The 25,937-nt window shown below is 40.4% G+C and overlaps 1 protein-coding gene across 2 annotated transcripts in view; it reads left to right on the forward strand.

Moving 5' to 3' along the window:
* The first annotated feature begins 737 nt into the window (after positions 1 to 737).
* Positions 738 to 25,937, forward strand: part of TAF12 (TATA-box binding protein associated factor 12) — a 31,472-nt gene continuing 6,272 nt past the window's right edge. Inside the window, exons 1-5 of one of the 2 annotated variants that reach the window (XM_041764838.1) lie at positions 749 to 851; positions 16,267 to 16,351; positions 17,081 to 17,332; positions 19,036 to 19,113; positions 24,834 to 24,948. In XM_041764838.1, the coding sequence (XP_041620772.1) occupies positions 16,280 to 16,351; positions 17,081 to 17,332; positions 19,036 to 19,113; positions 24,834 to 24,948 (517 nt within the window). In that variant the 5' untranslated portion in view covers positions 749 to 851; positions 16,267 to 16,279. Of the gene's footprint in view, positions 852 to 16,266; positions 16,352 to 17,080; positions 17,333 to 19,035; positions 19,114 to 24,833; positions 24,949 to 25,937 lie in introns of both variants that reach the window. The other variant, XM_041764839.1, reaches the window with a different exon arrangement.

A 25,937-nucleotide genomic window follows, 5' to 3' on the forward strand; every position in this document is an offset into this window, starting at 1 on the left:
TAGGACTGGGTCTTACATGCCTATCACCTGACATAGGGTTAAAAATAAAATTATCCCAAAGCGTTTGCTAGAAAAACCAAAACCATCAGTTCAGTGGTTACATACACGACAGAATCGGGCTTTACAGCGAGACTTCTGAGTTCAGGTTGAGACTGTACAGCTAGAACCTTAATCTCTCACGGGTTTTCTTTTTTTTTTTTTTTTCTCACGGGTTTTCTTTAAAAGATTAAATGATAGATACATCGGAAGAAGCCCTTCTTTTAGCAAAATTCCTGGATGACAGCAAACACTCCATTGATATTATGAGTCGCCAATCCACAGGTACAAACGGTGTCTCGTCTCTAGGTTGTTGCGTTGCCAATTCCCTTGTTAGGGTGCAACAGGATTACGTACGGGGTGATGCGGTCCCAGGTGGCATCTCTGTCCCGAAATCAAGATAAAGGCACCAACTAAAAATGGCGACCTCTCAACCCTCGGAAGGCGTCAATTACCGGTAGTGCTTGCGATAATACGACAGGCAGAGACGGAAAGAAGCAGCCAGAGCACGGTTCGTAACACCTGGCTAGAGGGCGAAGGGCTCGCCCACGCTGCCAGTCAACCACCAGCAGGAAAAAGCACCGCGGCCGGAGCGCAGTAACTGCCCAGGACCGCGACCACGTGTCAGAGGGCAGTCTGCGCCTGCGCAAGCCAGGCGCGCGCCCGCCGGCCGGAAGAGCCGCGCGTTTCCGGGTTGGAGGCGGGGAGCGGTGCCGGAAGTACTCGGGGAGGGCCGAGCAGTCGGACCGGCTGCTGAGACGAACGCTTCACTGGGGCAGTCTCCGCATATCATGGGGAGATAGACGCTGCTGCCTGTGAGTCTTGGGCCCTGGCAGTTGAGGAAGAAGAGCGGGAGGAGGGAGTCAGGACCCAGACCCACAGTGGGTCAGTGTTTGAAGAACCAGGTTGTGGAGGAGACCGGGTTGTGCGAGGAATCAGGCTGTTGGGACGGGACTAAGGGGCTCGGGGCTCGGAGAAGACGCGGCTGTGGGGACCCGGGCTGGAGACGGGACTTAGGGAACGGGGATGGATGTGAGTTCCCCGGCACCTGATGGAAAGCGGGGTGCGAGGGACAGGATTGTGAGGACCCGTGCTCCTCGAGAGGAGAGGGTCGGAACGGAAAGGGGCGTGAAGACACGGGCTTCCGAAGGGTAAGAGCGGAGCCGCGAGGACTTGGGCTTCTAAGAGACAGAAGCGGGACAGTGAAGATCCACGCTCCTAAGGATTCAGAAACAGGGCAGCGAGGACTCAGAGAACACTTGGGTTTGGAAGGAACCGCAGCGGGCAGTGAAGATGGGCTTCTCTGGGGACGGGATCAGGGCTTGGAGACTCCGAAGTACCTGAGGGAACCGGGCAGTGAGGACCCGAGCTCCCCCAAAGCGGGGAGTGTGAGGGGTCATGGCTGCGAGGAGATCAGCCTCCAAGGGAAAGGGAGAGAGTTTGGAAAAGATCTAGGGATACGTTTTTTTCTTTTTTCTTTTTTTTTCTTTCCCCATCACATTCTCTGAATCCTGAGTGGTAAAGGATGTATTCAGGGGAAGAAGACCCTTCCTTCGCGCTGCCTGCTCGGCGTTTGGCAGGCTTTTCTTGTGTCAGATACTTTATCTAGGAAAGCCCACATGCAAGCATCTCCGTTTTCTGCTTCATTCTTAACGAAGCTCTGATGTGAAGTCGAAGCCGTTTGAACTCAGTTCTATGCTCGATAAGTGCTTTAAATACCATTCCACTCGACCCTGATGGAGCACAGATCTCTGCATATCAAACCAAAGAATGTTAGACGGGAGGACAGGATGGCCCAGAAAGATAATCTTTTTTAAACTCCTGTTTTATATGTAAGGAGGCTAAGGTCCAAAGAAGGCACAGGATGGAGGTGAGGCAATGATTGATTAGATCATAATTTTGATAATAGTACCCTGCTGTGCCCAGGAAGTAGGAGAACCTTGGCTAATATCCTTGAAAACATGCTTCTGGAATCTTTGCTTTAACGTCAGACTCAAGAGGGAAATTTTTACAAATTGAGTACTTTATTTTGAGGCTTGTCACTGTATTGACCTCGATACAGTGAATCTCACTTAACCAGTTGAGAGAACCTTTAAACCCGTCCACCCAAAGAAATACAGTAAGCTCTTTGGAAAGTTGAAGTCAAGTAAGTTGTATCCTGTATTTTTAGTATAAGCATTTACTGGAGGTGGCTGCTTTTAGATAAGAATGTCAGGGATGCTTGGGCCAGTCACTTCCCTTCAATAATATCTCTTACTGAAACCTACTCAGACTAATTAGGCACCATCATAAGCACTTCCAAATGTTGTATCATTTAATTATCACAGCCCCACAGGTTAGATGTTGGGAGTCCCATCATATAGATATTGATTGATTCCGAGAGATTGATTCCGAGAGATTAAGTCACCCTGCCTGAAAACACATGGTACTAAGTGACCCAGCCCCAGTCAAACCCAGTTATGTGTTTTGACTAACTTTTTTCTACTTTTCTAAGTGAATTCTTCTCCATATATCAGTTTGCCCATCAACAAAATAGAAATAAGAGTTATACAGAACATATCATTGAATGAAAGCACTCTCCTCCTCTTTAAGATGTTTCTTAATGTCAAGTACTATAACTTGTTAGGGTCCTTATCTTGTGTAGTATTTGAGGAGAACTAAATTTCTGTGTTTTTAAATAAGCATAAGGCAGTCAAGATAGAAAAATGGGACCTGAATAGAGCTTTTCTTCACAATAGAGTAAGATATATTTAATTTTAAATTTAAGAGGCCAAGAAAGACCAAATTGATAGACAAGAACTTAAATTGGATTAACATTACAATTAATTGTAACATGAAGTAGATGATCAGGGAAATTGGGCTAACTTAGCTGAAACTACTGTTTTTTTTCCCAAAGGGTTAGACTATTTGCAAATGCCTCTACTGTATGCAAGTGATCAAAACTTACACCAAATTATGAAGTAAAGCATGCCCATGCCACCATTTCAAAGTACTTGATGGTTTAATTAATGGTAACTTATTCCTGAGTTAATATCCTCATTTACATTTGCAAAATGTACTTATTTCACTCATTTGTGGCTCTAGCATTGAGTTATTATAATAGTATTTCAAAGGACCTGATCAGAAAATCATTGTTAGAGCAGATATGAATATAGAACATATTACTTTTGACCTGCAGTCTTCATGGAAAGCCCCCAGATACTTTGGAGATGAGATTCCAGCAGCGTTTAGATTGTACTGTGCATGCAGTACAGGTGCGCTGGGTGCAGAAGATAAACTGAAATTGGTACATATGAACTTAATCTGAAAATCTTACATTAATTCTTAAAGCCAGAAGGGATTTTAAAATTTGTCTGATCCTACTCAATTATACATGTAGAAACTCTGGTCAAAGGAAGCTTACATAACTCAGTGGCAGAAGTAGGATGATACCTAACCCTCTTAACTTCAGTCTTCCCTATGCCATAGTACCCCTCATCAGCCTCTTGTTGACTATTTACCACTACCATTTTATTTTTTAGTCACTGTTGTTTTTTTTAATGTCTATCGTCAAAAAAGTGGTTATAGGAGGCCACATCACATACTACAATGGGAAAACCTTTTAGTTTTAATATGCTGATTTTTAGAACTAAGATCTAGAAAAGAAGAGCATATATATTTTATAATATTAGCAAACATTTATTTGTACTTTCCATGTGCCGGGCACTCTTCAAGGTGCTTTATATACAGAAACTCAATATATTGTCACAATAATCCCATGAGATATACTTTATGACTAAATTTTTCAAATGAGGAAATTATTTAGGCGTAAAGAGATTAGATAACTTGCTCAGGGACATAAAGCTAATTAATAAGTGGCAGAGTTGGTACTTGAACCCAGACACTGCCACCAGAGTCCATGCCCTTGATCACTCTACTGCCTTTCTGTTAAATCAAAACTACCTAAATGGGACCAAAGTAGTCAAAGAACTAGTGGGAAAAAAATTCCATGTTTCTGTTGCTCTCAAGTCTTACAGAATGCAATTAGTTGATTTTTTTTTTTTTTTTTTAGGCTGGGAATTAGGAGTTCATTTAGATACATCTAGAAGCAGTGAGGAGAGAAACAGGTAGAAAACCCAGTCATTAAGTTAAGTCATTCACCACAATGATAGGGCTTTTATGCTATCAGCCTGGTAGTCTCCTTCACTCCAGCATTTGTTTAAATAACTCCTAAACATTTCAGAAGTTAAAGGGTTTTAAAGACAATCTGGTCTTCTACTCCCTTACTCTCTTCACTTAAAAAATATATATATATTAGAGGGAGGGAATCTGTAGCGTGCTTGGCTGTCTCAGATGGAGGAGCATGCAATTTTTGATCTCAAGATTTTAAGTTCAAGCCCCCAACATTGGGTGTAAACTTAGAAATAAAATCTTAAAAAAAATCTGTTAATGGAACAGATGTCTCTAAAAGGCTATGGTCTTATAACTAATACAAGCCATCCCCACATCTCTTACCCTCTGAAAAATCAGATCCTCTTTATACAGTAATAGGGTTACAACTCGGTTTCTGTTTGAGGTACAAGCTGTTAGAAGGAAAAGCAGTTAGGGCTTGTTGTCCTGAGCCTGTCAACCATAGTTTAAATGCAGCTGGTAAGGGGGAGGGTGGATAGACCCAGTATTTAATTGAACTCCCAGCCACATAATCTTGTTTTGATAAAATTACTAAATAATTTTTACTCTAGATAACTGGGGCATGGACTTTCTGGACTTATTTTGTAAATCCCATAGCATGTGATTTCCACATAGTAAATGCTAGTTTACTATTATAATTGTTAACTGTCCCACAGTTAGTGTCTCTGTTTTTACATTGTACTACTTCCCTATTTCTTAGCATTCCAAGTAAGTGAGCATTAGAAATTTGAGTAGCCCAAAGGCAACCATGATATATTACATAATAGAATTCAGGTACAGTCACTTCATTCCATTGTGCTTGGTCAGCATCATCCATAATTTGACTTGATGAAAGTTGTCAGTAAACAGGTAATCTGGAAGTGGAGGCATTGACCATTTCAGAATGGTTGTGATGTTTTATTTTTAAATTTCTGTACCAAAAATCCACCCTTTTGAGGGTACAGTTCTATGAGTTGTGACAAATCCATACTGTCACATAAGCACCATAACACTCTTACCTAAAAGTTCCACCACCCCCAAAATTTCCTTTATGCTGCTCCTTTGTAGTCCAATCCTAGCCTACCCCAAGCCACTGGCAACCACTAATCTGTTCTCTCCATCCATATAGTTTTGCCTTTTCCAGAGTATCAAATAAATGGAATCATACAGTCAGTAGCCTTTTTTTTTTTTTTTTATGATAGTCACAGAGAGAGAGAGAGAGAGAGAGGCAGAGACACAGGCGGAGGAAGAAGCAGGCTCCATGCACCGGGAGCCCGATGTGGGATTCGATCCCGGGTCTCCAGGATCGCGCCCTGGGCCAAAGGCAGGCACCAAACCGCTGCGCCACCCAGGGATCCCAGTCAGTAGCCTTTTGAGTCTTGCCTCTTCCACTTAGCATATGCATTTGAGATTATCCATGTTGTTGCACATATCAGTAGTTCTTACTGTTGCTAAGTAGTATTCCATTGTATGGATATATAGTCATAGTTCACCCATTGAAGGATACTGGATTGTTTCCAGCTTTTGACAGTTATAAATAATGTTGCTATAAACATTCACATACCAATTTTTGTTGAATATAAGTTTTTATTTCTTTAGGGTAAATACCAAAGAGTGGGATTACTGGGTCATATAAGTATATATTTAACATTTTTTAAAAGATTTTATTTATTTGACAGAGCACAAGGAGGGGGAGCGGCAGGCAGAAGGGGAGGAAGAAGCAGGCTCCCCACTGAGCAAGGAGCCCGATGTGGGGCTTAATCCCCAAGGTTCTGGGATCATGACCTGAGCTGAAGGCAGGACGCTTAAGCCACCCAGGCAACCCTATATATTTATCTTTATAAGAAACTGCCGGATGCCTGGGTGGCTCAGTGTGGTTGAGCGTCTGCCTTCGGCCCAGGGCTTGGTCCTGGAGTCCCGGGATCGAGTCCCGCATTGGGCTCCCTGCGTGGAGCCTGCTTCTCCCTCTCCCTCTGCCTATGTCTCTGTCTGAATAAAATCTTAAAAAAAAAAGAAAAGAAAAAAGAAAAACTGCCAAACCGGGGTGCTTAGATGGCTCAGTTGGTCAGGCATCTGCCTTCCACTCAGGTCATGATCCCCGGGTCCTAAGATCCAGCCCTGAGTCAGGCTCTCTGCTTGTCAGGGAGTCAGCTTCTCCTTTTGCCCCTCTACCCCACTTGTGGTATGTCATTCTCTCTCCCTGTCTCTCAGATAAATACATAAGATCTTGGAAAAAAAAAAATGCCAAAGTTTTCCAAAGAGATTGTACCATTTTACATTCACACAGAAATGTATGATGTTTTCAGTTATTCAATTACCTCTCCAGAACTTGTCTATTTAAAAAAAATTTATTATTCTAATAGTATTTAGTGGTTACTCATTTGCCTAATTGCATTTCCCAGATGACTAATGATATTAAATATCTTTTCATGTGTTTATTTGCCATCTGTATATCTTCTTAGGTGAGGGATCTGTTCAGAATTTTTGCCCATTTTTTAATTGTGCTGTTTGTTTTCTTAATTTTGAGAGTTCTTTATATATCCTGGATACAAGTTGTTTGTCAGATATGTAATTTGTAAATATTTTCTTTTAGTCTATGACTAAAGTCATAAGTCATAAAGTCATTTGACATATGACTAAGTCAAAAGACTTAGTCTTTTGTCTTTTTAAAAGATTTTATTCATTTATTCATGAGAGAGAGAGAGTGAGAGAGAGAGAGACAGGCAGAGGGAGAAGCAGGCTCCATGCAAGGAACCTGATGTGGGACTCGATCCTGAGACTCTGGGACCACACCCTGAGCCAAAGGCAGACACTCAACCGCTGAGCCACCCAGGCATCCCTTCCCTGTGCTTTCTTGTAAAAGTTTTATAGTTTTCTATTTTTAAGTCTGTGATCACTTTTGAGTTTGTTTTTGTATAAGGTGTGAGATATAGATCAACGTTCATTTTGTTGTTACTGATATATTTTTTTGTTATTTTTAAGATTTTTTTTTAAAATCTTAGACATGTGCAACATAGGGGAAAGGCAGAGGGATGGGAGAGAGAATCTCAAACAGACTCCCTGCTGAGCACAGAGCCCAACAGAGTATGATCCCTTGACCCTGAAATCATAACCTGAGCTGAAATCAAGAGTCAATCACTCGACTAACTGAGCCATCCAGGCACCCCGATTTTTTGTTATATTTTTAAGAACAGTTGTCAGAATTACCTATTTTTTCAGAGGAAACATCCAGTAGTATGCTAATTCTTTTTTCATAGATAACATATGCAGAATTTGGGGTGTACAATGAAAAGTAAATATTCCTCTTTGGTCCCGTAGGCCACCCAGATACTACCGTTCCCCTCCCCACCAAGGTAATTGCTGTTATCAGTTTATGTATCTTTCCAGGAATAATTTATGCATTTACAATTATATGTCTTTTAATAAATGACAAATTATACTCTTCCATACCTTGCATTTTCAATGAACAGTGTATCTTAAAGGTCACTTCGTGAGCTTCCTTGTTTTTCCAAAGCAGTTTTATTGAGATGCTATTCACATATCATACAATTCACCATTATCAGATGTACGGTTCAGTGGCATTTTTGGATGTTCAGGGTTGTGCAGTTATCATAATCTAATTTCAGTTTATTTTTATCCCCCCTAAAAATAAATCCTCTATCATCAGCAGTCAATCCCTATCCCTCTCCTACCCCCCTCCGCCCTGGCAACCACTAATCTACTTTCTGTGTGTCTAGATTTGTCTATTCTGGACATTTCATATAAATGGAATCATACATGTGGTCTTTTTGACTGAATTCTTTCATTTATTATTTTTTAATTTTTAAAATTTTATTTAAGTAACTCTACACCCAACATGGGGCTTGAACTCACAACCGAGATCAAGAGTCGTGTGCTCTTCTGACTGAGCCAGCCAGGCAGTCCTGGATTCTTTCATTCAGCTTAATATTTCCATGAGTCTTACGCTTTTCAATATATTTCACTATGTGGTCATGCCCTAATTTATTTAACTATATCAGTTTTTTTTTAAGATTTTATTTATTTATTTGAGAGAGTGTGAATGAGTGAGCCTGAGAACACGAATGGGGAGAGGGGCAGAGGGAAAGGTAGAATCAGAGTTCCCTCTGAGCCCAGAACTCCAGGATCATGACCTAAGCCAAAGGCAGACGCTTAAGTGACTGAGCCACGCAGGCACCCCCATTTAGCTACATCACTTTTGATGGACATTTAGGTTGATATTCCTCACATGTATAGTATTCTGTTTACATAGAAGTCCAAGCTTTGCACAGTGGAAGTATCATAGCCAATGACATTTATCGGAGGCCGATTATTGCTAATTGAAACCTTTACATAGAAGCCCAACTATAGGACAGCCCCGGGTGGCTCAGCGGTTTAGCTGCCTTCAGTCCAAGTCGTGATCTTGGAGACCCAGGATCGAGTCCCACGTCAGGCTCCCTGCATGGAGCCTGCTTCTCCCTCTCTCTGCCTGTGTCTCTGCCGCTGTGTGTGTGTGTGTGTGTGTGTGTGTGTGTGTGTTATTCTCTCATGAATAAATAAAATATTTTTTAAAAAGTCCAACTATAATATAAATTGCTAAAGATGGAACTATGGGGGCAGCCCGGGTGGCTCAGTGGTTTAGCGCCTGCCTTCAGCCCAGGGTGTGATCCTGGAGACCCAAGATCGAGTCCCACATCAGGCTCTCTGCGTGGAGCCTGCTTCTCCCTCTGCCTGTGTCTCTGCCTCTCTCTCTGTGTGTGTGTGTGTGTGTGTGTGTGTCTCATGAATAAATAAATAAAATCTTTAAAAATAAAGATGGAACTATGGGATCAAAACGATGTTTTTCTTTTCTTTTCTTTTCTTTTTTAAGAGAGAACACATGTGTGAGCAGGGTGGGGGAATGCCAGAGGGAGAGAATCTTAAGCAGGCTCCATGCCCAGCATGGAGCCCAACTTGGGGCTTGATCTCATGACTTTGAATCATGACATGAGCCAAATCAAGAATCAGACACTCAACTGACTGAGCCACCTAGATACCGTAATACATCTTTTCTAATTATGGTAGTACTGCCAAGTAGCTGTTTGTAGAGACCAACAAATTTAATATCCTCTCCCTCCTGTCCAACAATGTGTGAAATGACTATTTCCTTATAAAACTTTCAAACAATATATATACAACTTTTTCATCATTACCAAAGGAAGATTTTTTTTTTAAAGATTTTATTTATTTATTCATGAGAGACACAGAAAGAGAGAGAGAAGCAGAGACACAGGCAGAGGGATAAGCAGGCTCTATGCAGGGAGCCCAATGCAGGACTCGATCCTGGGTCTCCAGTATCAGGCCCTGGGCTGAAGGCAGCGCTAAACCGCTGAGCCACCATGGCTGCCTGGAAGAATGGTTTTAATTTGTATTTTTATTATGAATGAGAATAAGGATTATTTCATACCTTTAAGAACTATTTTAATTTATTGTACTGTCGGGGGGGGGTTTGTTTTTTTGGTTTGTTTTTGCAATTTTTCTTTGGGTGTTTGGGTGCTTATTGAAGTATAGGTATTTTTTATATGTAACAGAAATTAGTCCTTTGTCTTTGATACATTCCATATATTTTTGCTAGTTTGTCTTTTGTCCTTTAACTTTATTATGTTTGTTGCCATGCAGACATTTTAATTTTTATTTAAAATTTGTTTTTCTTTCTTTTCATTTTTCTTTTTTTAAAAGATTTATTTATTTATTAAGGGAGGGGGGTGGCAAAGACATAGGCAGAGGGAGAAGCAGGCTCCATGCAGGGAGCCCGATGTGGCACTCAATCTGGGGACTCCGGGATCACGGCCCATGCCGAAGGGAGATGCACAACCACTGAGCCACCCAGGCATCCCTATTTATTTATTTTTCAAGCATTTTTTTAATATGATTGAACATGTCAGTCTTTTATGGTTCCTGGGCTTTGCATCATCTTTAGGAGGGCTTCTCTCTCTCTGTCTCTCTCTCTCTTTTTAAAGATTTGATTTATTTAGAGAGAGAAAGAGGCCAAGTGAGTGGGAACACGAGCAGGGGTCAGGGCCTGCAAGAAGGAGAAAGAGAATCCCAAACGGACTCCACGAGCCTGATGCAGGACATGATCCCACAACCCCGAGCTCATGACCTGGGCCAAACTCAAGAGTTGGCAGCTTAACTGACACACCCACGCGCCTGTGAGAAGTGCTTTTCATTTACTGCTGAGAATATTTTTTCCTGTTTTTAAAAGTTGAGATAATTGTAGATCTATGCACAGTCAATAAGAAATAATACAGAGAATTCCCTTGTGAACTTTGCTCAGTTTTCCCCAATGGTAACGTTTTGAAAGACTGTTGTCTACTGTGACAATCAGGATATCAACATTGATATAATCCACCAGTCTTACTCAGATTTACCTAGTTTTACTTGTATTCATTTGTGGGTGTATATGCATTAAGTCTATACAATTTAGTCATTTTTGTAGATTATTATTATTTTTTAGCAAAAGGTGAAAGATTTATTCGATCTGAAGAGAAACCAGAGTATTTTGTTTTTTTGTAGATTCTTTAATCCATTATCACAGATGATGATTCCATCACAAAGGTCCTCCTCTTGCCCTTTTATAACCACATCTGGTTCCCTGCCACCCAGTCCCTGACAGCCTCACTAATCTGTCCTCCATTCCTAACATTTTGTCATTTCAAAAATTTTATATAAATGTAACCCTTTTAAAAAAGATTTTATTTATTTAAAAGAAAGAGTGAGTGAGAGAGAGTGAGCACAAGCAGGGCGGAGGTAGAGGCAGAGGGACAAGCAGACTCCTCACTGAGCAGGGAGCCCGATGCAGGACTTGATCCCAGAACCCTGCGATCATGAGTTCAGGGCAGACACTTAACCGACTGAGCCACCTCAGTGCCCCAGATGTACTCTTTTTGTATTGACTTTTGTTCAGCATAATTCTCTGGAAGTTTGTCCAACTTATGTTTATGAAGGTTTTTTTTTTTTTTTTTTAAGATTTCTATTTATGAGAGTGAAAGCACGTGTGCAAACAGTGAAGGGGCAGAGGGAGAAGCAGACTCCCCACTGGGCAGGGAACCTGTTGTGGGCTGCATCCCAAGGCCCCAGACCTGAGCCGAAGGCAAACATTTAACTGAGTCACTCTGGTACCCCAAGTTTTTTTCTTTTTATTGATATGTAATTTTCCATGGTATGGTTTACCACATTCACTTCTTGAGAGACACCTGAACTGATTACAGTTGACTATTACAAATAAGGCTACTATGAATATTCATGTATAGGTTTTAGTGTGAATGTTAGTTTTCATTTCTCTAAGATAAATGCCTAGGACTTGAATTGTTGGGTCATATAATAGTTGCGTGTTGAGATTTTCTTTTTCTGAGTCAACTTTATTGAGGTATAATTTGCCTACAATAAAATGAGCACATTGTAAGTAATTTGATGAGTTTTGATAAATGTATGCAGTTGTGTAAACAACACCCCATTTAAGATGTAGAGTGTTTAATCCACCCTGCAAACTGCCCCCATGTCCCTGTGCAGTCTCTGCCCCATCTATTGCTAGAGATCAGTTTTTAAATCATTAGAGATTAGAATTTCATATAAATGGAATCATACAATATATGTTCTTTTGAGACTGGCTTTTTTTTTTTTCTTAAATATTTTAAGTTATCTCTGTTGTTTTGTGTTTTAGTGATTTGTTCTCCCCCGTCCCTTTTTTTTTAAGTAGGCTCCACTACTAACATGGGGCTTGAACTCACAGCCCTGAGATTAAGAGTTACATGCTCTTTGGGATACCTATGTGGCTCAGTTGGTTAAGCATCTTGATTAAGACTGCTTGATTTTGGCTTATATCATGATCTTGGGAGGTGGGATCGAGCCCTGGGTCCGGCTACACACACTAAGTGCAGAGTCTGCTTGTCCCTCTCCCTTTGCTCTTCTCCCCACTTTGCACACATGCATTTGTACTCACTCTCTCTAAAATAAATCTTTAAAAAAAAGAGTTGCATGTCCTACTGACTAAGCCAGCCAGATGCTCCTCCCTTTTTCATTTATTGATTGATTGATTGATTTATTTATTTATTTATTTATTTATTTATTTATTTTTAAGATTTTATTTATTTATTCATGAGAGACACAGGGAGAGAGAGGCAGAGACACAGGCAGAGGGAGAAGCGGGCTCCATGCAGGGAGCCCGAAATGGGACTCCATCCCAGGTCTCCAGGATCACACCCCAGGCTGAAGGCGGTGCTAAACCGCTGAGCCACTGGGGCTCCCCTCCCTTTTTCTTTTTAAAATGAACTATTTCTGGGATCCCTGGGTGGCGCAGCGGTTTGGCGCTGGTTTGGATCCTGGAGACCCGGGATCGAATCCCATGTTGGGCTCCCGGTGCATGGAGCCTGCTTCTCTCTCTGCCTTTGTCTCTGCCCCCCCCCCCTCTCTCTCTCTCTCTCTCTCTCTTTCTGTGACTATCATAAATAAAAAAAAAAAAAACAATTAAAAATAAATAAATAAAATGAACTATTTCTTAGAACAGTTTTAGCTTTATAGAAAAATTGGAAAGATAATACAGTTTCCGTACACTCTGCACCGAGTTTCTCCATAATAACATCTTACATTATTAGTATGGCACATTTGTTCCAACTAATGAACCAATATTGATGTATTGGTTCAGTATTATTGGTTCAGTATCATCGGTTCGGTATTATTAACTGAAGTCCATGATTTATTCAGATCTTAGTTTCTCCATTTGTCTTCATGTCTCTTTTGGCTCCTCTGTGATAGTAATACTTAAATTTTTTAAGAAACTGCAAACTATTTTTACAGAGTGGCTATACTGTTTCCATTCCCACTGGCAATGTATCAGTGATCCAGTTTCTCTTCATCCTTGTCAACATTGGTGCAATCACTATTTTTTATTTTAGTCATTCTGATAGATGTGTGGTTTTATCTCATTGCAGATCTTTTTTTTTTTAAGATTTTATTTATTCATTTATTAGAGAGAGAGAGAGCACAAGCAGAGGGAGGAGGAGAAGCAGGCAGGGAGCCCCATGTTGGGCCTGATCCCAGAACCCTGGGATCATGACCACAGCCTAATGCAGACACTTAGCCGGCTGAGCCACCCAGGTGTAACCTCATTGCGGGGTTAATTTGCCTTTCTTAAGTAACTGAAGATGTTGAACATCTTTTCATGTGCTTCATTTGCCATCTGTGTATCTTTGGTGAAATGTCTGGTAGTATCTTCTCTCCATTTTGTGACTGAATTACTTAAAAAAAAACTGTTGAGTTTTGAGAGTTCTTTACTCATTCTGGTTACGAGTCTTTTGTTTGATATGTAGTTTGTAAATATTTTCTCATAGTCTATAGCTTGTCTTTTTATCCTTTCCACATGGGGCTTTCACAGAAGAAACTTTTATTTTGATGAGGGCCAATTTTTCAGCATTTCCTTTTATTGATTGTGCATTTGGTGTCAAGTCCAAGAACTCTGCCTAGCTAGAGCCCAAAGATTTTTTCCTGTTTTTTTCTAAAAGTTTTATTAGTTGTACATTTTACTTTAAAGTTTATGATCCAGGGTGCCTTGATGGCTCAGTTGATTAAGTGTCTGCTTTTGGCTCAGGTTGTGGTCTCAGGGTCCTGGAATCGAGCCCCACATCAGGTTCCCGGCTCAGCAGGGAACTTGCTTCTCTCTCTCCCCCATGCTTGTGCTCTCTCTATCTCTCTTTCTCTCCCTCTCTCTCAAATAAACAGAATCTTAAAAAAATAATAATAATAAAGTCTATGATCCATTTTGAATTAGTTTTTGTACAAAATGAGAGGTTTAGATTTCAGAATTTTTAAAAATCTCCTATATTCTAGCATATTATTTTATATTTAAGGTTTAAGTATTTGATCCAACTGAAATAGAGAAGTGTATGAAGGGAGGAATATATAGTCCCCTCTCATTCCAGGTGGATCAAATATTTAAATTTTAAACATGAACCAGATGTTTTCCAGATGTACTCATATACCATAATTTATTCAATGATCTATATTTTCCCTCTGCTAAATGGAATGAACATTAGTATATAGGTTTGTGTGGGAGCACAAGTATTCATTTTTCTGGGATAATTACCTGAGAGTATAATCCTTTACTTATTTCGGTGAGGGACGGGAGATTTGATTTATCGTCCTTAATTGTAGTATGATTTATATACAGTAAAATGCACGGATCTTAAATATTCAGTGCGATGTATTTGACATAAGCCCATGTAATCATCACCCATCTGAATGTAGTATTTTAGGGGATCCCTGGGTGGCCCAGCGGTTTAGCGCCTGCCTTTGGCCCAGGGCGCGATCCTGGAGTCCTGGGGATCGAGTCCCACGTCGGGCTCCTGGCATGGAACCTGCTTCTCTCTCCTCCTGTGTCTCTGCCTCTCTCTCTGTCTCTCTCTCTCTATGTCTATCATGAATGAATAAATAAATCTTTAAAAAAAATGAATGTAGTATTTTAAATCCAACCCAATAAAGGAATAGTCTAGGAAACTAAGGGCAGTGTCAGTCTGATAATGAGTGTCTGGTTATTATCTGTTTCGTTTTGTTTTGTTTTAATGAAAGAAGCTCGCTTACACAGAATTACTGAAATGCAGAAGTATTGTTGTTTGCTCTTCAGCAAAAACAGTGTAGTAAAGTGCTAGTTTCTGAGGGAGAAACTCAGATTTTTCTTATATTGCACGGATTCCCTGTATTTCCTTAATAGCCAGCCATTGGAGCGATTCTTTAAGGTTAATTCCTAATTTTTTTATTTTTATTTTTTAAAAGATTTTATTTATTCATGAGAGAGTGAGAGAGAGGCAGAGACACAGGCAGAGGGAGAAGCAGGCTTCCCACAGGTAGCCTGATGTGGAACTCGATCCCAGGGTCTTAGGATCAGGCCCTGAGCCGAGGGTAGACACTCATACACTGAGACACCCAGGCATCTCAGGTTAATTCCTAGTTTAATAAATGATTATTCATATTTGGTGCTGAGAAGATAGGCTATTTTTTGTCTACAGGTCTTAGTATAGAAACTCTATTATATGGAAATCCCTGTTTAAAAAAAAAGTCTTATTTTGAGCAATACTCAGTTCTATTTAGGAAGCCCCTTAAAGGTTGTGGGACTGTTATTTGAAAGGTATAATAAGTTCAATATGGTAAACATACTGATAATCTTTTTTTTTTTAATTTTTATTTATTTATGATAGTCACAGAGAGAGAGAGAGAGAGGCAGAGACACAGGCAGAGGGAGAAGCGGGCTCCATGCACCGGGAGCCCGATGTGGGATTCGATCCCAGGTCTCCAGGATCGCGCCCTGGTCCAAAGGCAGGCGCCAAACTGCTGTGCCACCCAGGGATCCCCATACTGATAATCTTTAATAAAGCTCTTTCATAGCTTGCTGTGGGGAAATAGTTTGGCTTTATAGCATTACAGAATTATTACCATGTTAACAATATTTCCCTATCCTGATTCTTCCGTTAATAACATTTATGGGTAAGGAAAAAGAAAGCATATGGTTAAAAAACAAACAGGTGACCCAATGTTCTGCTGTCCCCCTCAGCTGACTCTTGGACAAGTTTCTCTTGATCACTTAACCAGTGCGTAGTTAGTTGCTTTTATTAAGGGCAAACCAGAAAAGGTGATTTCTCAGAAAGTTAGTTTGCTGGGGAGGAACTCAGCAATAGGGGGCAAGAGTTGACAGGTATAGATATTCGTTCAGGTTGCTAAGCTTCAACAAGTTCTGAAAACCACTGCCATGATTCCTGCAGGTTCGTTTCACCATTTTGGCAAGTTTTCATATGCTGCTAGCTTATTCCTAACAGTAGAACATTGTTTTATTGGAAGAGAATCTATATCACTATAATCATCATTAATTTCAAAAGTTGTGTGTGAAAGAGACGGAGATGTTTTCCTCACTGTCCAGTATGAATAGGAGACAAGAACAAGGACGTGTTTTGCCACATCCAGTTTGCTAGGATCCTGGTCAGTGAAGTTGTGCCAGGCCACGCAACTGAAATAGTCCTGTGGCAAGGGTGGTGGTTGATGCCAGTTGTTCATTTACAGGTAGCTTTTGAAAATGGCTGCCTCTCATTTCACCGGGCTCACAGCCGTTGCTGATGTAATTAAAGATCTAGACACTCAGATAGCTGTAAGTAAGCTCGTTGAGGCCACTGTTGGCAGAACTCAGTAAATGTGCTTCTGATCTTGATGACACCAAAGCTGCTGTCCACAGAGTCCACCTCATGGCTTTAAAATTTAGGAGTATTGGCTACTCCAGGCTAGGGACTCTGCATGTACTTAAAAGAGTGCTAACACTCAGAGAAAATTTGCTCTTGATGACAAAGAACAGCTTACTTTTAACGGTTGCTAAAAATTGTGTTTATTAGACATAGACCTGACATAGATTTAAGCATGTTTTGAAGTGCCAAAATGAACTAATCTGTTTTCTTAAGTTTTGTGACTGGGTTTTAAGTATGTTATTGTGCCATGATTTATTTGAATTTAACATTATTTGCTGTTCAAAAATAATGCATGTAGTACCTAACCAAGTATTCTATTTTTACAAAGTCTTCAAAAATGTCTTACTCATTCTAGTTTATTTTTGTACATAGATTTATCGTTTCATTTACTTTCTTCCTTATTTAATTTTGTGGACTATTTCATTTCACTTTTGGAGGAGAGATGGTTTCTAAATATGAGGTGAGAGCAATGAACATTCTTCATTCCCTCCATTTTTAATGTACAGGTACCAAATGGTGACTGTCCCAGCTATCCTGAAGACCCTTCAAGTCTGACAGACCTTCTATAATTTTACTTTCACACCTTATCCTTTATTAAAGGTGTTTCTGGAGCTAGTTCTCTTGTTTTCCTTCTACAGTTGATTGGCCTTGGTCCTCACAGCTCCAAAAAGAAACAGGATCTCGATAAGCTCTATGAGCTGAAGTCCAAAGCTCGGCAGATTATGAACCAGTTTGGCCCCTCAGCCCTAATCAACCTCTCCAATTTCTCATCCATAAAACCGGAACCAGCCAGCACCCCTCCACAAGGCTCCATGGCCAATAGCACTACAGTGGTAAAGATACCAGGCACTCCTGGGACAGGAGGGCGTCTCAGCCCTGAGAACAATCAGGTATCATCTCTTACTTTTTGCTCTCCTAGGCGTCTCTTATCTGTGATTTGAACCAGTAATGCTTTGAGAGTTGTTGAGCTCAGATGCTACCTCTTCCTCTCAGCTGGAAAAGAAAGCTTTTCTTTCCTTTGGACTTCTAAAGTTCTTTGTCAAATGATCATGTACAACATTGATCAGTGTTTACTCTGCAGTGTTTATGTGTGCGTATGTATATGTACATACAGTTACACACAAACAACGTATTGCCTATGACAGGTTTTTATATATGTATATAGAAAAAATATATATGCTTCTTATATGCTATATAATTCTTAAATAAAATAGTAAAATAACTAATGGATTCATTATTCATTATCCTTGTAATAAAAATACCATTGCCTCTAGTCTTTTCTCCTTCTAGTTCGTCCAGCTGCTGCCATTATTAACTTTCTACACTGGTTCTAAAATCAGCACCCCCCCACCCCTTTCTGCCCATGATTCTGATTCTGCCCTCCAGAGCCACAAGAGGCAAGAAATAAGTATAGTCTCTTGTCTTGGGCCTTGTAGGCGGGATAGAATAGGAGGGAGAGACATTTCAAGAGAATGGTGGGAGAGACTAGCAAAGATAAGTAGGGAAGGTTGGGCAGATAGGAAGCCAACGTGTGTTAAATGTGGAGTCTGTTGGAACAGGAGGGAGGTAAAATAGGAAGGTCATGGGAGAATATACTGGGCAGATACTAGTCAGTCTCCTTTGAAACTTTTGATCATTAGACAGTCTTTGCAAATATTTAATAGAGGAATAAGAGTAACAATAAAAAAAAGTCATGTCTTAGGAGGACTAACTTGGCAGTATGTGGACAAGAAATGTAGGAACCATGGCAGACTGAGAGAAGACAAATCTAAAACTTTCACAGTAAATCAAAACATAGAATGAAGACTTGCACTAAGGGGTAATACTAGAATGGATAAATCTGACACATATTAACAAATATTCATCTAAAAATATTGTTCTTTATTTCCAAGATAATACATGCTTATCACAGAAACTTATACAGAAGAATAAAGAGCCCATAATTCTACTGCCAAGCCAAAATAACTATGATTAGCATTTTGGTGTATATTGTTTAATGGCAAGTGTATGTGACATGACATTTCCTTTATGAAAGAGAGATCATAGTTGTACACACACAAATATTAGACAGAGATGAACACATGTTCCCTGCCCTCAGGGAGCTTTCAGCCTATTGAGTCAGAAACAGGCAAGCTTATAAATATAGGCAGTGACAGAAGGGTGCACTGGGTACAGTGGAGGCCAAAGAAGTGATTCCTTTTACCTGGGTGGGCTAGGAAAAGCAGAAAGAAGGCACCATGGACTGAGCAAATAGGAGGAAGGATGGAAGAGCATGTCCAAAGGCAACAGAGGCACAACGGTACAAGTTGTGGTCAGAATATTGCAAATAGAAGGTAAGGCACAGTGAGCAAAAGAGGCAGAAATAAACTGACAGTTGTTGGCCTCTCTTGCACACTGCTCTTTCAGCCTTTCCCTGGGCTACTTCTGTCATGAGAGTATAGTCTTGTAGCATTGTACTGGGTCAGCCACACTGTTCACTTCTGGAAAGTAGAAACTAAACCCAACACATAGACAGCATTTCTTCATTAGAGGGTAACACGGTGTTCTGTTTCCTTAATACTTGGCTGAACAATCTTCTCCCAATTAACTGTAGGTATTGACCAAGAAGAAATTACAAGACTTAGTAAGAGAAGTGGATCCTAATGAGCAATTGGATGAAGATGTGGAGGAGGTAAGGTGGGGTTGGGCACCCCATAGTCCATGTCCCTGAGAGCCAAAACAGGACAGTGGTTAAGAGCACAGACTTTACAGGCAGACAGATCTGAATTTGGATCTTGGATCTGCCACTTCCCAGCTTTGTAGCTGTGGACGAGTCATTTAAGCTTTCTGAGACTCTACTTCCTTTTGTGTTGGTGGAGTGTGGTACTATTTACCGATAGGGTTATCCTGAGAGTCCCGTGAAATCACTGTAAAGCAGTCATCTAGGAGAATGCCTAGCACTTGATACCTAGTAGCTGCCGCTACTTTTGCTTGGCAAAAAGGATTTAGTTTGCTGCTCATAGGCATTCACTTTCAACAATTTTGGTTGTTTCTATAATATTCCTCCATATTCCTAAGTAATATGCTGAAACAGATACTCTTTGATTTCTGTCTACTGACTTCTGGTAGATGAGAATTTTGTTAAGCCACTCGCACATGTCCATCCATGCTTTCCTTTCCCTCATTTTTCCAATATAGTTTGATCTCAGCTTTTGGATAACTCAGAAATCAGTATTTAAATTATTCTGACCAAGTACATATTGTTCACCACTGAACCAAGTCCTGCTTTGTACTACATATTAAAGTTGATAATTGACTTTTTAAAATGTAAAGATATTATTTTTTTATTTTTAAATTTTTTATTAAAGATTTTTATTTAGGGCAGCCCCAGTGGCACAGCAGTTTAGTGCCGCCTGCAGCCCGGGGTGTGATCCTGGAGACCTGGGATCAAGTCCCACATCGGGCTCCTTGCATGGAGCCTGCTTCTTCTCCCTCTGCCTGTGTCTCTGCCTTTCTCTCTCTCTGTATGTGTGTGTCTCATGAATAAATAAATAAAATATTTTTAAAAAATAAAGATTTTTATTTATTTGAGAGAGAGAGAAAAAAGAGTGAGAGAACGCATGAGGGAGAGGGAGAGAGAGAGAAGCAGACTCCTCGCCAAGCAAGAAGCCCGATGCAGGGCTCGAGCCCAGGACCCTGGGATCGTGACCTGAGCCAAAGGCAGACTCTTAACCAACTGAACCACCCAGGAGTCCCATATTTTATTTTTTTAAGTAATCTCTGTACCCAATATGGGGCTCAAACCCTGAGATCAAGAGTAGCACACTATACAGACTGAACTAGTCAGGCCACCCCCTTGACTGACTTATTTTTATTTAGTTTCTGCCATTTTTGTTCTCCTTTGCTATCAGCTCCAGTGTACACCTATCAACGTTGTTTTCCACATGGAAAAATAATCACAGATTTGGGTCCTCCCCTCCCTTAGATTTCACTCTCAGAAACCTCCAATGTTCTGGTCTGATTAATTTTAGGCCACTTGAACAAACCCCTCCTGCGTCTTCCTTTTGCTCTTTTTTTTTCTCTTTGGCTCTCTTATTTCCTAGATCCCACATCCTCTCCTTTACTCCCTTTTTTTGTTAGAGCACTTTTTTGTTGTTGCTGTCGTTACTGCCTACAAAAGGATGGATGAGAGGCAAATGTTTGAAAATATCTACATTTTTACCTCACACTTAATTTTTAGCTTGAATGGATTTAAAATTAGATTATGAAAATATTTTTTTCCTTTCAATCGTGAAGGCATAACTCCATTGTTTTCAAAAATCTATTAAGAAATCATGCAGAGTGCCTGGCTGACTCACTCCATAGAGCATGCGACTCTTGACCTTAGGGTCATGAGTTCAGCAAGGAGTAAATATTTTCAGAAATCTTTTTTTAACTTTAAAAAAAAATATTCTGTTTATTTATTCATGAGAGACACAGAGAGAGAAGTAGAGACAGAGAGGGAGAAGAGTAGGCTTCTCTCAGGGAGCCCAATGTGGGACTCGATTCTGGGACCCAGATCACGCTCTGAGCCAAAGGCAGATAGGTGCTTAACTGCTGAGCCACCCAGGCATCCCAAAAGAAAGAAATCTTATGTTATTCTTTTTTTTTTTTTAATTATTTATTTATTTATTCATGAAAGACACAGAGAGATAGAGGCAGAGACACAAGCAGAGGGAGATCCCGGGGCTACCCCAATACTCTTCCATTGTATGGACATATGTATTTTGTTTATCCCAGTCATCAGTTGATAGATTGTGCCCACTTTTTGGTTACTATGAATAATGTTGCATAAACATTCATGTGCAGATTTAATTTTTATTTTATTTTTTTTTAAGATTTTATTTATTTATTCATGAGAGGGCAGCCCCAGTGGCACAGCAGTTTAGCACTGCCTGCAGCCCAGGGCATGATCCTGGAGACCCTGGATTGAGTCCTACGTCAGGCTCCCTGCATGGAGCCTGCTTCTCCCTCTGCCTCTGCCTCTGCCTCTCTCTCTCTCTCTCTGTCTCTCTCTCTCTGAATAAATAAATAAAATCTTTAAAACAATTTTTTTTTATTTATTCATGAGAGACATATATAGAGAGAAGCAGAGACATAGGCAGAAGGAGAAGCAGGCTCCATGCAGGGAGCCCAGTGTGGGACTCAATCCTGGGACTCCGGGATCACACCCTGAGCCAAAGGCAGATGCTCAAGAGCTGAACTACCCTGGTGTCCCTCATGTGCAGATTTTAAACAAATTTTTGTTTTATCTTTTTTTTTTCTATATTAATATATAGGCTTTGTGTAGAAATATGTTTTCATTTTTCTTGGTAATATACTGCAGAGTGGAATCATGGAGTCATGTGATAATTATGTTTTTATAACCTGTTTCTCAAAAATGCTGCATCCTTTTAGATTCCCACCAGTAGTGTGTGAGATTTCTATTTTCTTACATTAGTTTTTTTTTTTAATTTTTTTATTTATTTATGATAGTCACAGAGAGATAGAGAGAGAGGCAGAGACACAGGCAGAGGGAGAAGCAGGTTCCATGCACCGGGAGCCCGACGTGGGATTCGATCCCGGGTCTCCAGGATCGCGCCCTGGGCCAAAGGCAGGCACCAAACCGCTGCGCCACCCAGGGATCCCTACATTAGTTTTTTGATAATTTCTTCTCTGCTTTTGCTTTTTCATTTTTTTTTTTTTTTAGATTTATTTACTTATTTGAGAGAGAGAGAGTGAGGGAGAGAATATCTAAGCAGACTCCCACTGAGCATGGAGCTTGAGGCAGAGCTTGATCTCCTGAGCCATGAAATCAAGACCTGAGCTGAATCCAAGAGTAGGATGCTTAACTGACTGAGCCACCCAGGCACCCCATCTCTTTCTTCCATAGTGACGGTTGTATATTGAATCTTCGGCATTAATTCTCAGGGATTTTTTGTCTTTGCTCTCTTATTTTTCATTTCTTTAAAATTCTGAGTTCTACTTGATAGGAAGATTTCCCTTAGTTTATCTTTTAAAACTTTTTAAGTTTTTTTGTTTTGGGGGGGGTTGTTTGTGGGGTTTTTTGGAAAGATTTTATTTATTCACGAGAGTCAGAGAGGCAGAGACAGACAGAGGGAGAAGTAGGCTCCTCTCAGGGAGCTCAGTGCAGGACTCTATCCCCGTGCCAGGATCACACCCTGAGCCGAAGGCAGATGCTCAACTGTTGAGCCACCCAGACGTCTGGGGTTTTTTTGACATAAAAATTTTAATTCCCATGAGGTATTCTTATTGACTAATTGGTCTTTTTTTTTTTTTTTTTTTAAGATTCTGTTTTATAAGTAATCTCTATACCCAAAATGGGGCTTGAACTCACAACCCCGAGATCAAGGGTTGCACGCTCTATTGACTGACCCAGCCAGGTGCACCTAATTGATCTTTTTTATCCCCAAGCCACTTTGTTCTTATTTTATGATTGTAATATCTTCTCTTACCCTTCTCTCTGAGGAATTAGATTTTTTGACATTTTCTTCTTTTCCCTGTATTATCTTAGTGTCCTCTGTGTCTGTTTTTTTGTCCTTTGGTTTATTTTCTTTTTAGTGTTGGACATTTTCTTCACATGTTTGGTATTCTTAACTATCTGTTTTTAATGACTAAGCCACTAAAAAACTGATTCTCTACATGTTGGTATCTGTAAGTCTTTTCTCTGGAGTCATTTAGCATCTCCAGAGAAAAGTCCTCTAGGCTCCTATCTGGAGGGTTTGTCTCTAGCTTCTGATATTCTGGGAGCAAGGCAAGAGAGAAAGGCTGTGTCTGTCCCCTACGTCTGCTGTGTCTGGTTGTTCTAATCCAGAGCCATGCCTATTCAGTTCTCTAGAGAATAAACCTACTGTGTTCTAGGTCAGATGTGTGTGAGGAGGAGTAACGTGTTTGTTTTTGGAGAATGGGGGCATGGGGTCCAGTCTGTATATAGACCTATAATTTCCCAGTTTTTAGTTCCATGCCTCAGCCCAATTTTCCTTGATAGATGGCATTTCCAGATCCTGGATCTTTTAGGGATGTCAGGGGGCAAATCAGTTCAATTCTCACTGGGGTCCCCTCTGTGGGCACTTATGTTGTACCTTCTGTGTGCTAAGTCAGATCCCAATTTTCCTGTTACCTCTTTGGCAAAAATTTACTTTGAAAGTTTATTGGGATCGGGTGTCTGGATGGCTCAGTGGTTGAGGTCTGCCTTTGGCTCAAGGTATGATCCCAGAGTCCTAGGATTGAGTCCCACATTGGGCTCCCTGCAGGGAGCCTGCTTCTCCCTCTGCCTATGTCTCTGCCTCTCTCTCTCTCTCTCTCTGTGTCTATCATAAATAAATAAAAAAAAAAAAAAAAAAAAAAAAAAAATTAAAAAAAAAAAAAAAGTTTATTGTGATCTCTTAAGTTTTTCTCTTCTGTTCTTATTATCTTTGTGGATTTATATGTCTTTTTTTTTCCTTTACTGTTATTTTAGTGCATTTAGGGAAAGAGAGGAGGTTATTTTTGAAATTGGTCTGCCATGTTTAATCATAAATCTCTCCGTGGGGGGTACTTGGATGACTAGGTCAGTATAGCATGTGACTCTTGGTCTTGGGGTGGTGAATTCAAGCCCCATGTTGGGCATAGAGCTAACTTGAAAAAAAAAAAAAAGCGAAAGGAAGGAAGGAAGGAATCTCTCCATTAGATGGCATCCATTTGGTTTCATAGGAAGATGACAATGTGATAGTGGCCTAGCAAAATAAGGAATGTCTTCTGTGGTTTTAATTTTATTTTTGGTCCGTAGAGGAAGCCATGGGGATTGTATTAACTGATGAAAATTCCAGTTTTTTCACATAGATTTTTAGCTTCGCAATTCTGACTTTACTCTTCACATAGTCCAGGATAATTGATAATAAAGTGGAAAGAACCCAAGTTTTGGATATGGAACCTCGAAGTCAAATCGTGATTCCACTCTTTAACAGTTGCATGTCCATGAGTTAGCACCCTACTGTATAGAAGGAAGATAAAAATCCATGCCCCATTTTTTCCCACAGGATTAGTATAAGGACTTTAGAAACTAAGAGTGAGGAAGTATAATGATTCACTTTTGTTTTCCCACATAATTCTGAAGAAAACATGAGAGTGAGGGTGAGGACTGGTTGAAGCCTCTAGGTAGAAAGTATGAGAGTCCTCAGAATGGTGTGAGTTGCAGTCAACCTGCTTAATGAGTTGATGTGTTTCTAGTGTTGTCCTCACTCCTCTTCATCCTCACCTTAGCCCAAATGCTGATTCCAGGCCTTCTAATATAAAGCCTAACAAAATTAGTGATTCAAGCAGACAGTTGTCTCAGCAACAGGAGCTTACTCTGCCAATGTCATGGTTACTCTCCCCCACTTTTGTCTTCCCCAGATGCTGCTGCAGATTGCTGATGATTTTATTGAGAGTGTGGTGACAGCAGCCTGCCAGCTTGCTCGGCATCGCAAGTCCAGCACCCTGGAGGTGAAAGATGTCCAGCTGCATCTAGGTATGGGGTCTTGTTTCTCCCTAAGGCATCCACACCCTTCCTCCTTCAGGACTACCAGGAAAGTGTAGTCAGAGGAACTTTCCTTTCAGGATTAGACTTTGGGGCTCTGGGGTAGATGTATTCATTCAGTAGTGGCATTACACAGAGAAGAGAAATCCATCGATGGTCTGGAGAATGAGCCTGTACGCATTGGGTTTGCCACTTTCTGTCTGTTATCACCTTGTCTTTCCTACTTACTTTCTCTTAGAGCCTCTTTCCTCATTTGTAAAGCAGAGATCATAATATCCTTATAGAGTGATAGTGAAAATTATGGGTTATGTTTTAGGTGACCAGCTTGGGGCCTGGCACAAAGTAAGAGTTTTGTAAATGTAGCTATTATGTCTCCACCATTTAAATAATGGTATTTCTTTTCTAGTTTTTAGCCTATTTATGCATTCCCCTTCCCCAAATTATAAGCATAATATACGTATAATTAATTCAAGCTTGGGTTTTTCTGATAGATGCTTGTCAAACATTGATAACCATAACCACTTGGGAAATGAATAAGCTCCTCTCTGCATTGATTACAATGTGCTCAAAAGAAAGTGAACAATCTTGTGAGTACAAAGATAATCAGGTCAAAAAACAAAACAAAACCAAACCAAAGGTAATCAGGTCAACTGAATGAGGCAGAAGATAATAAGAGATTCAGTATAGATCAGCTCATGAGTAATTACTGAAAGGCTTTCTTCCCAGTGTCAGGAAAATGTGGCTTGGGGAGGAGCTGGTACTCTTGGTAGAATAACACATTTCTGGTTAGCATTGCTGCAGGCATTAGTAACAGATGACAGACATTTCAATTATCTATTATTAGGTAACAATCTTAAAACGGTAACAGTGGCTTAATACAGTAGCAATTGTTTATTCTGTTCATATGTCTGAGGGTTGACTGGCTTAGCTAGGCAGTTTTGCTGAGGGTCTCTCATATAATTAAAGTCAAGTGGTAGCTG

This window comes from Vulpes lagopus, chromosome 8 (genome assembly GCF_018345385.1).
Source record: "Vulpes lagopus strain Blue_001 chromosome 8, ASM1834538v1, whole genome shotgun sequence".
In the NCBI taxonomy this organism is placed as follows: domain Eukaryota; kingdom Metazoa; phylum Chordata; class Mammalia; order Carnivora; family Canidae; genus Vulpes; species Vulpes lagopus.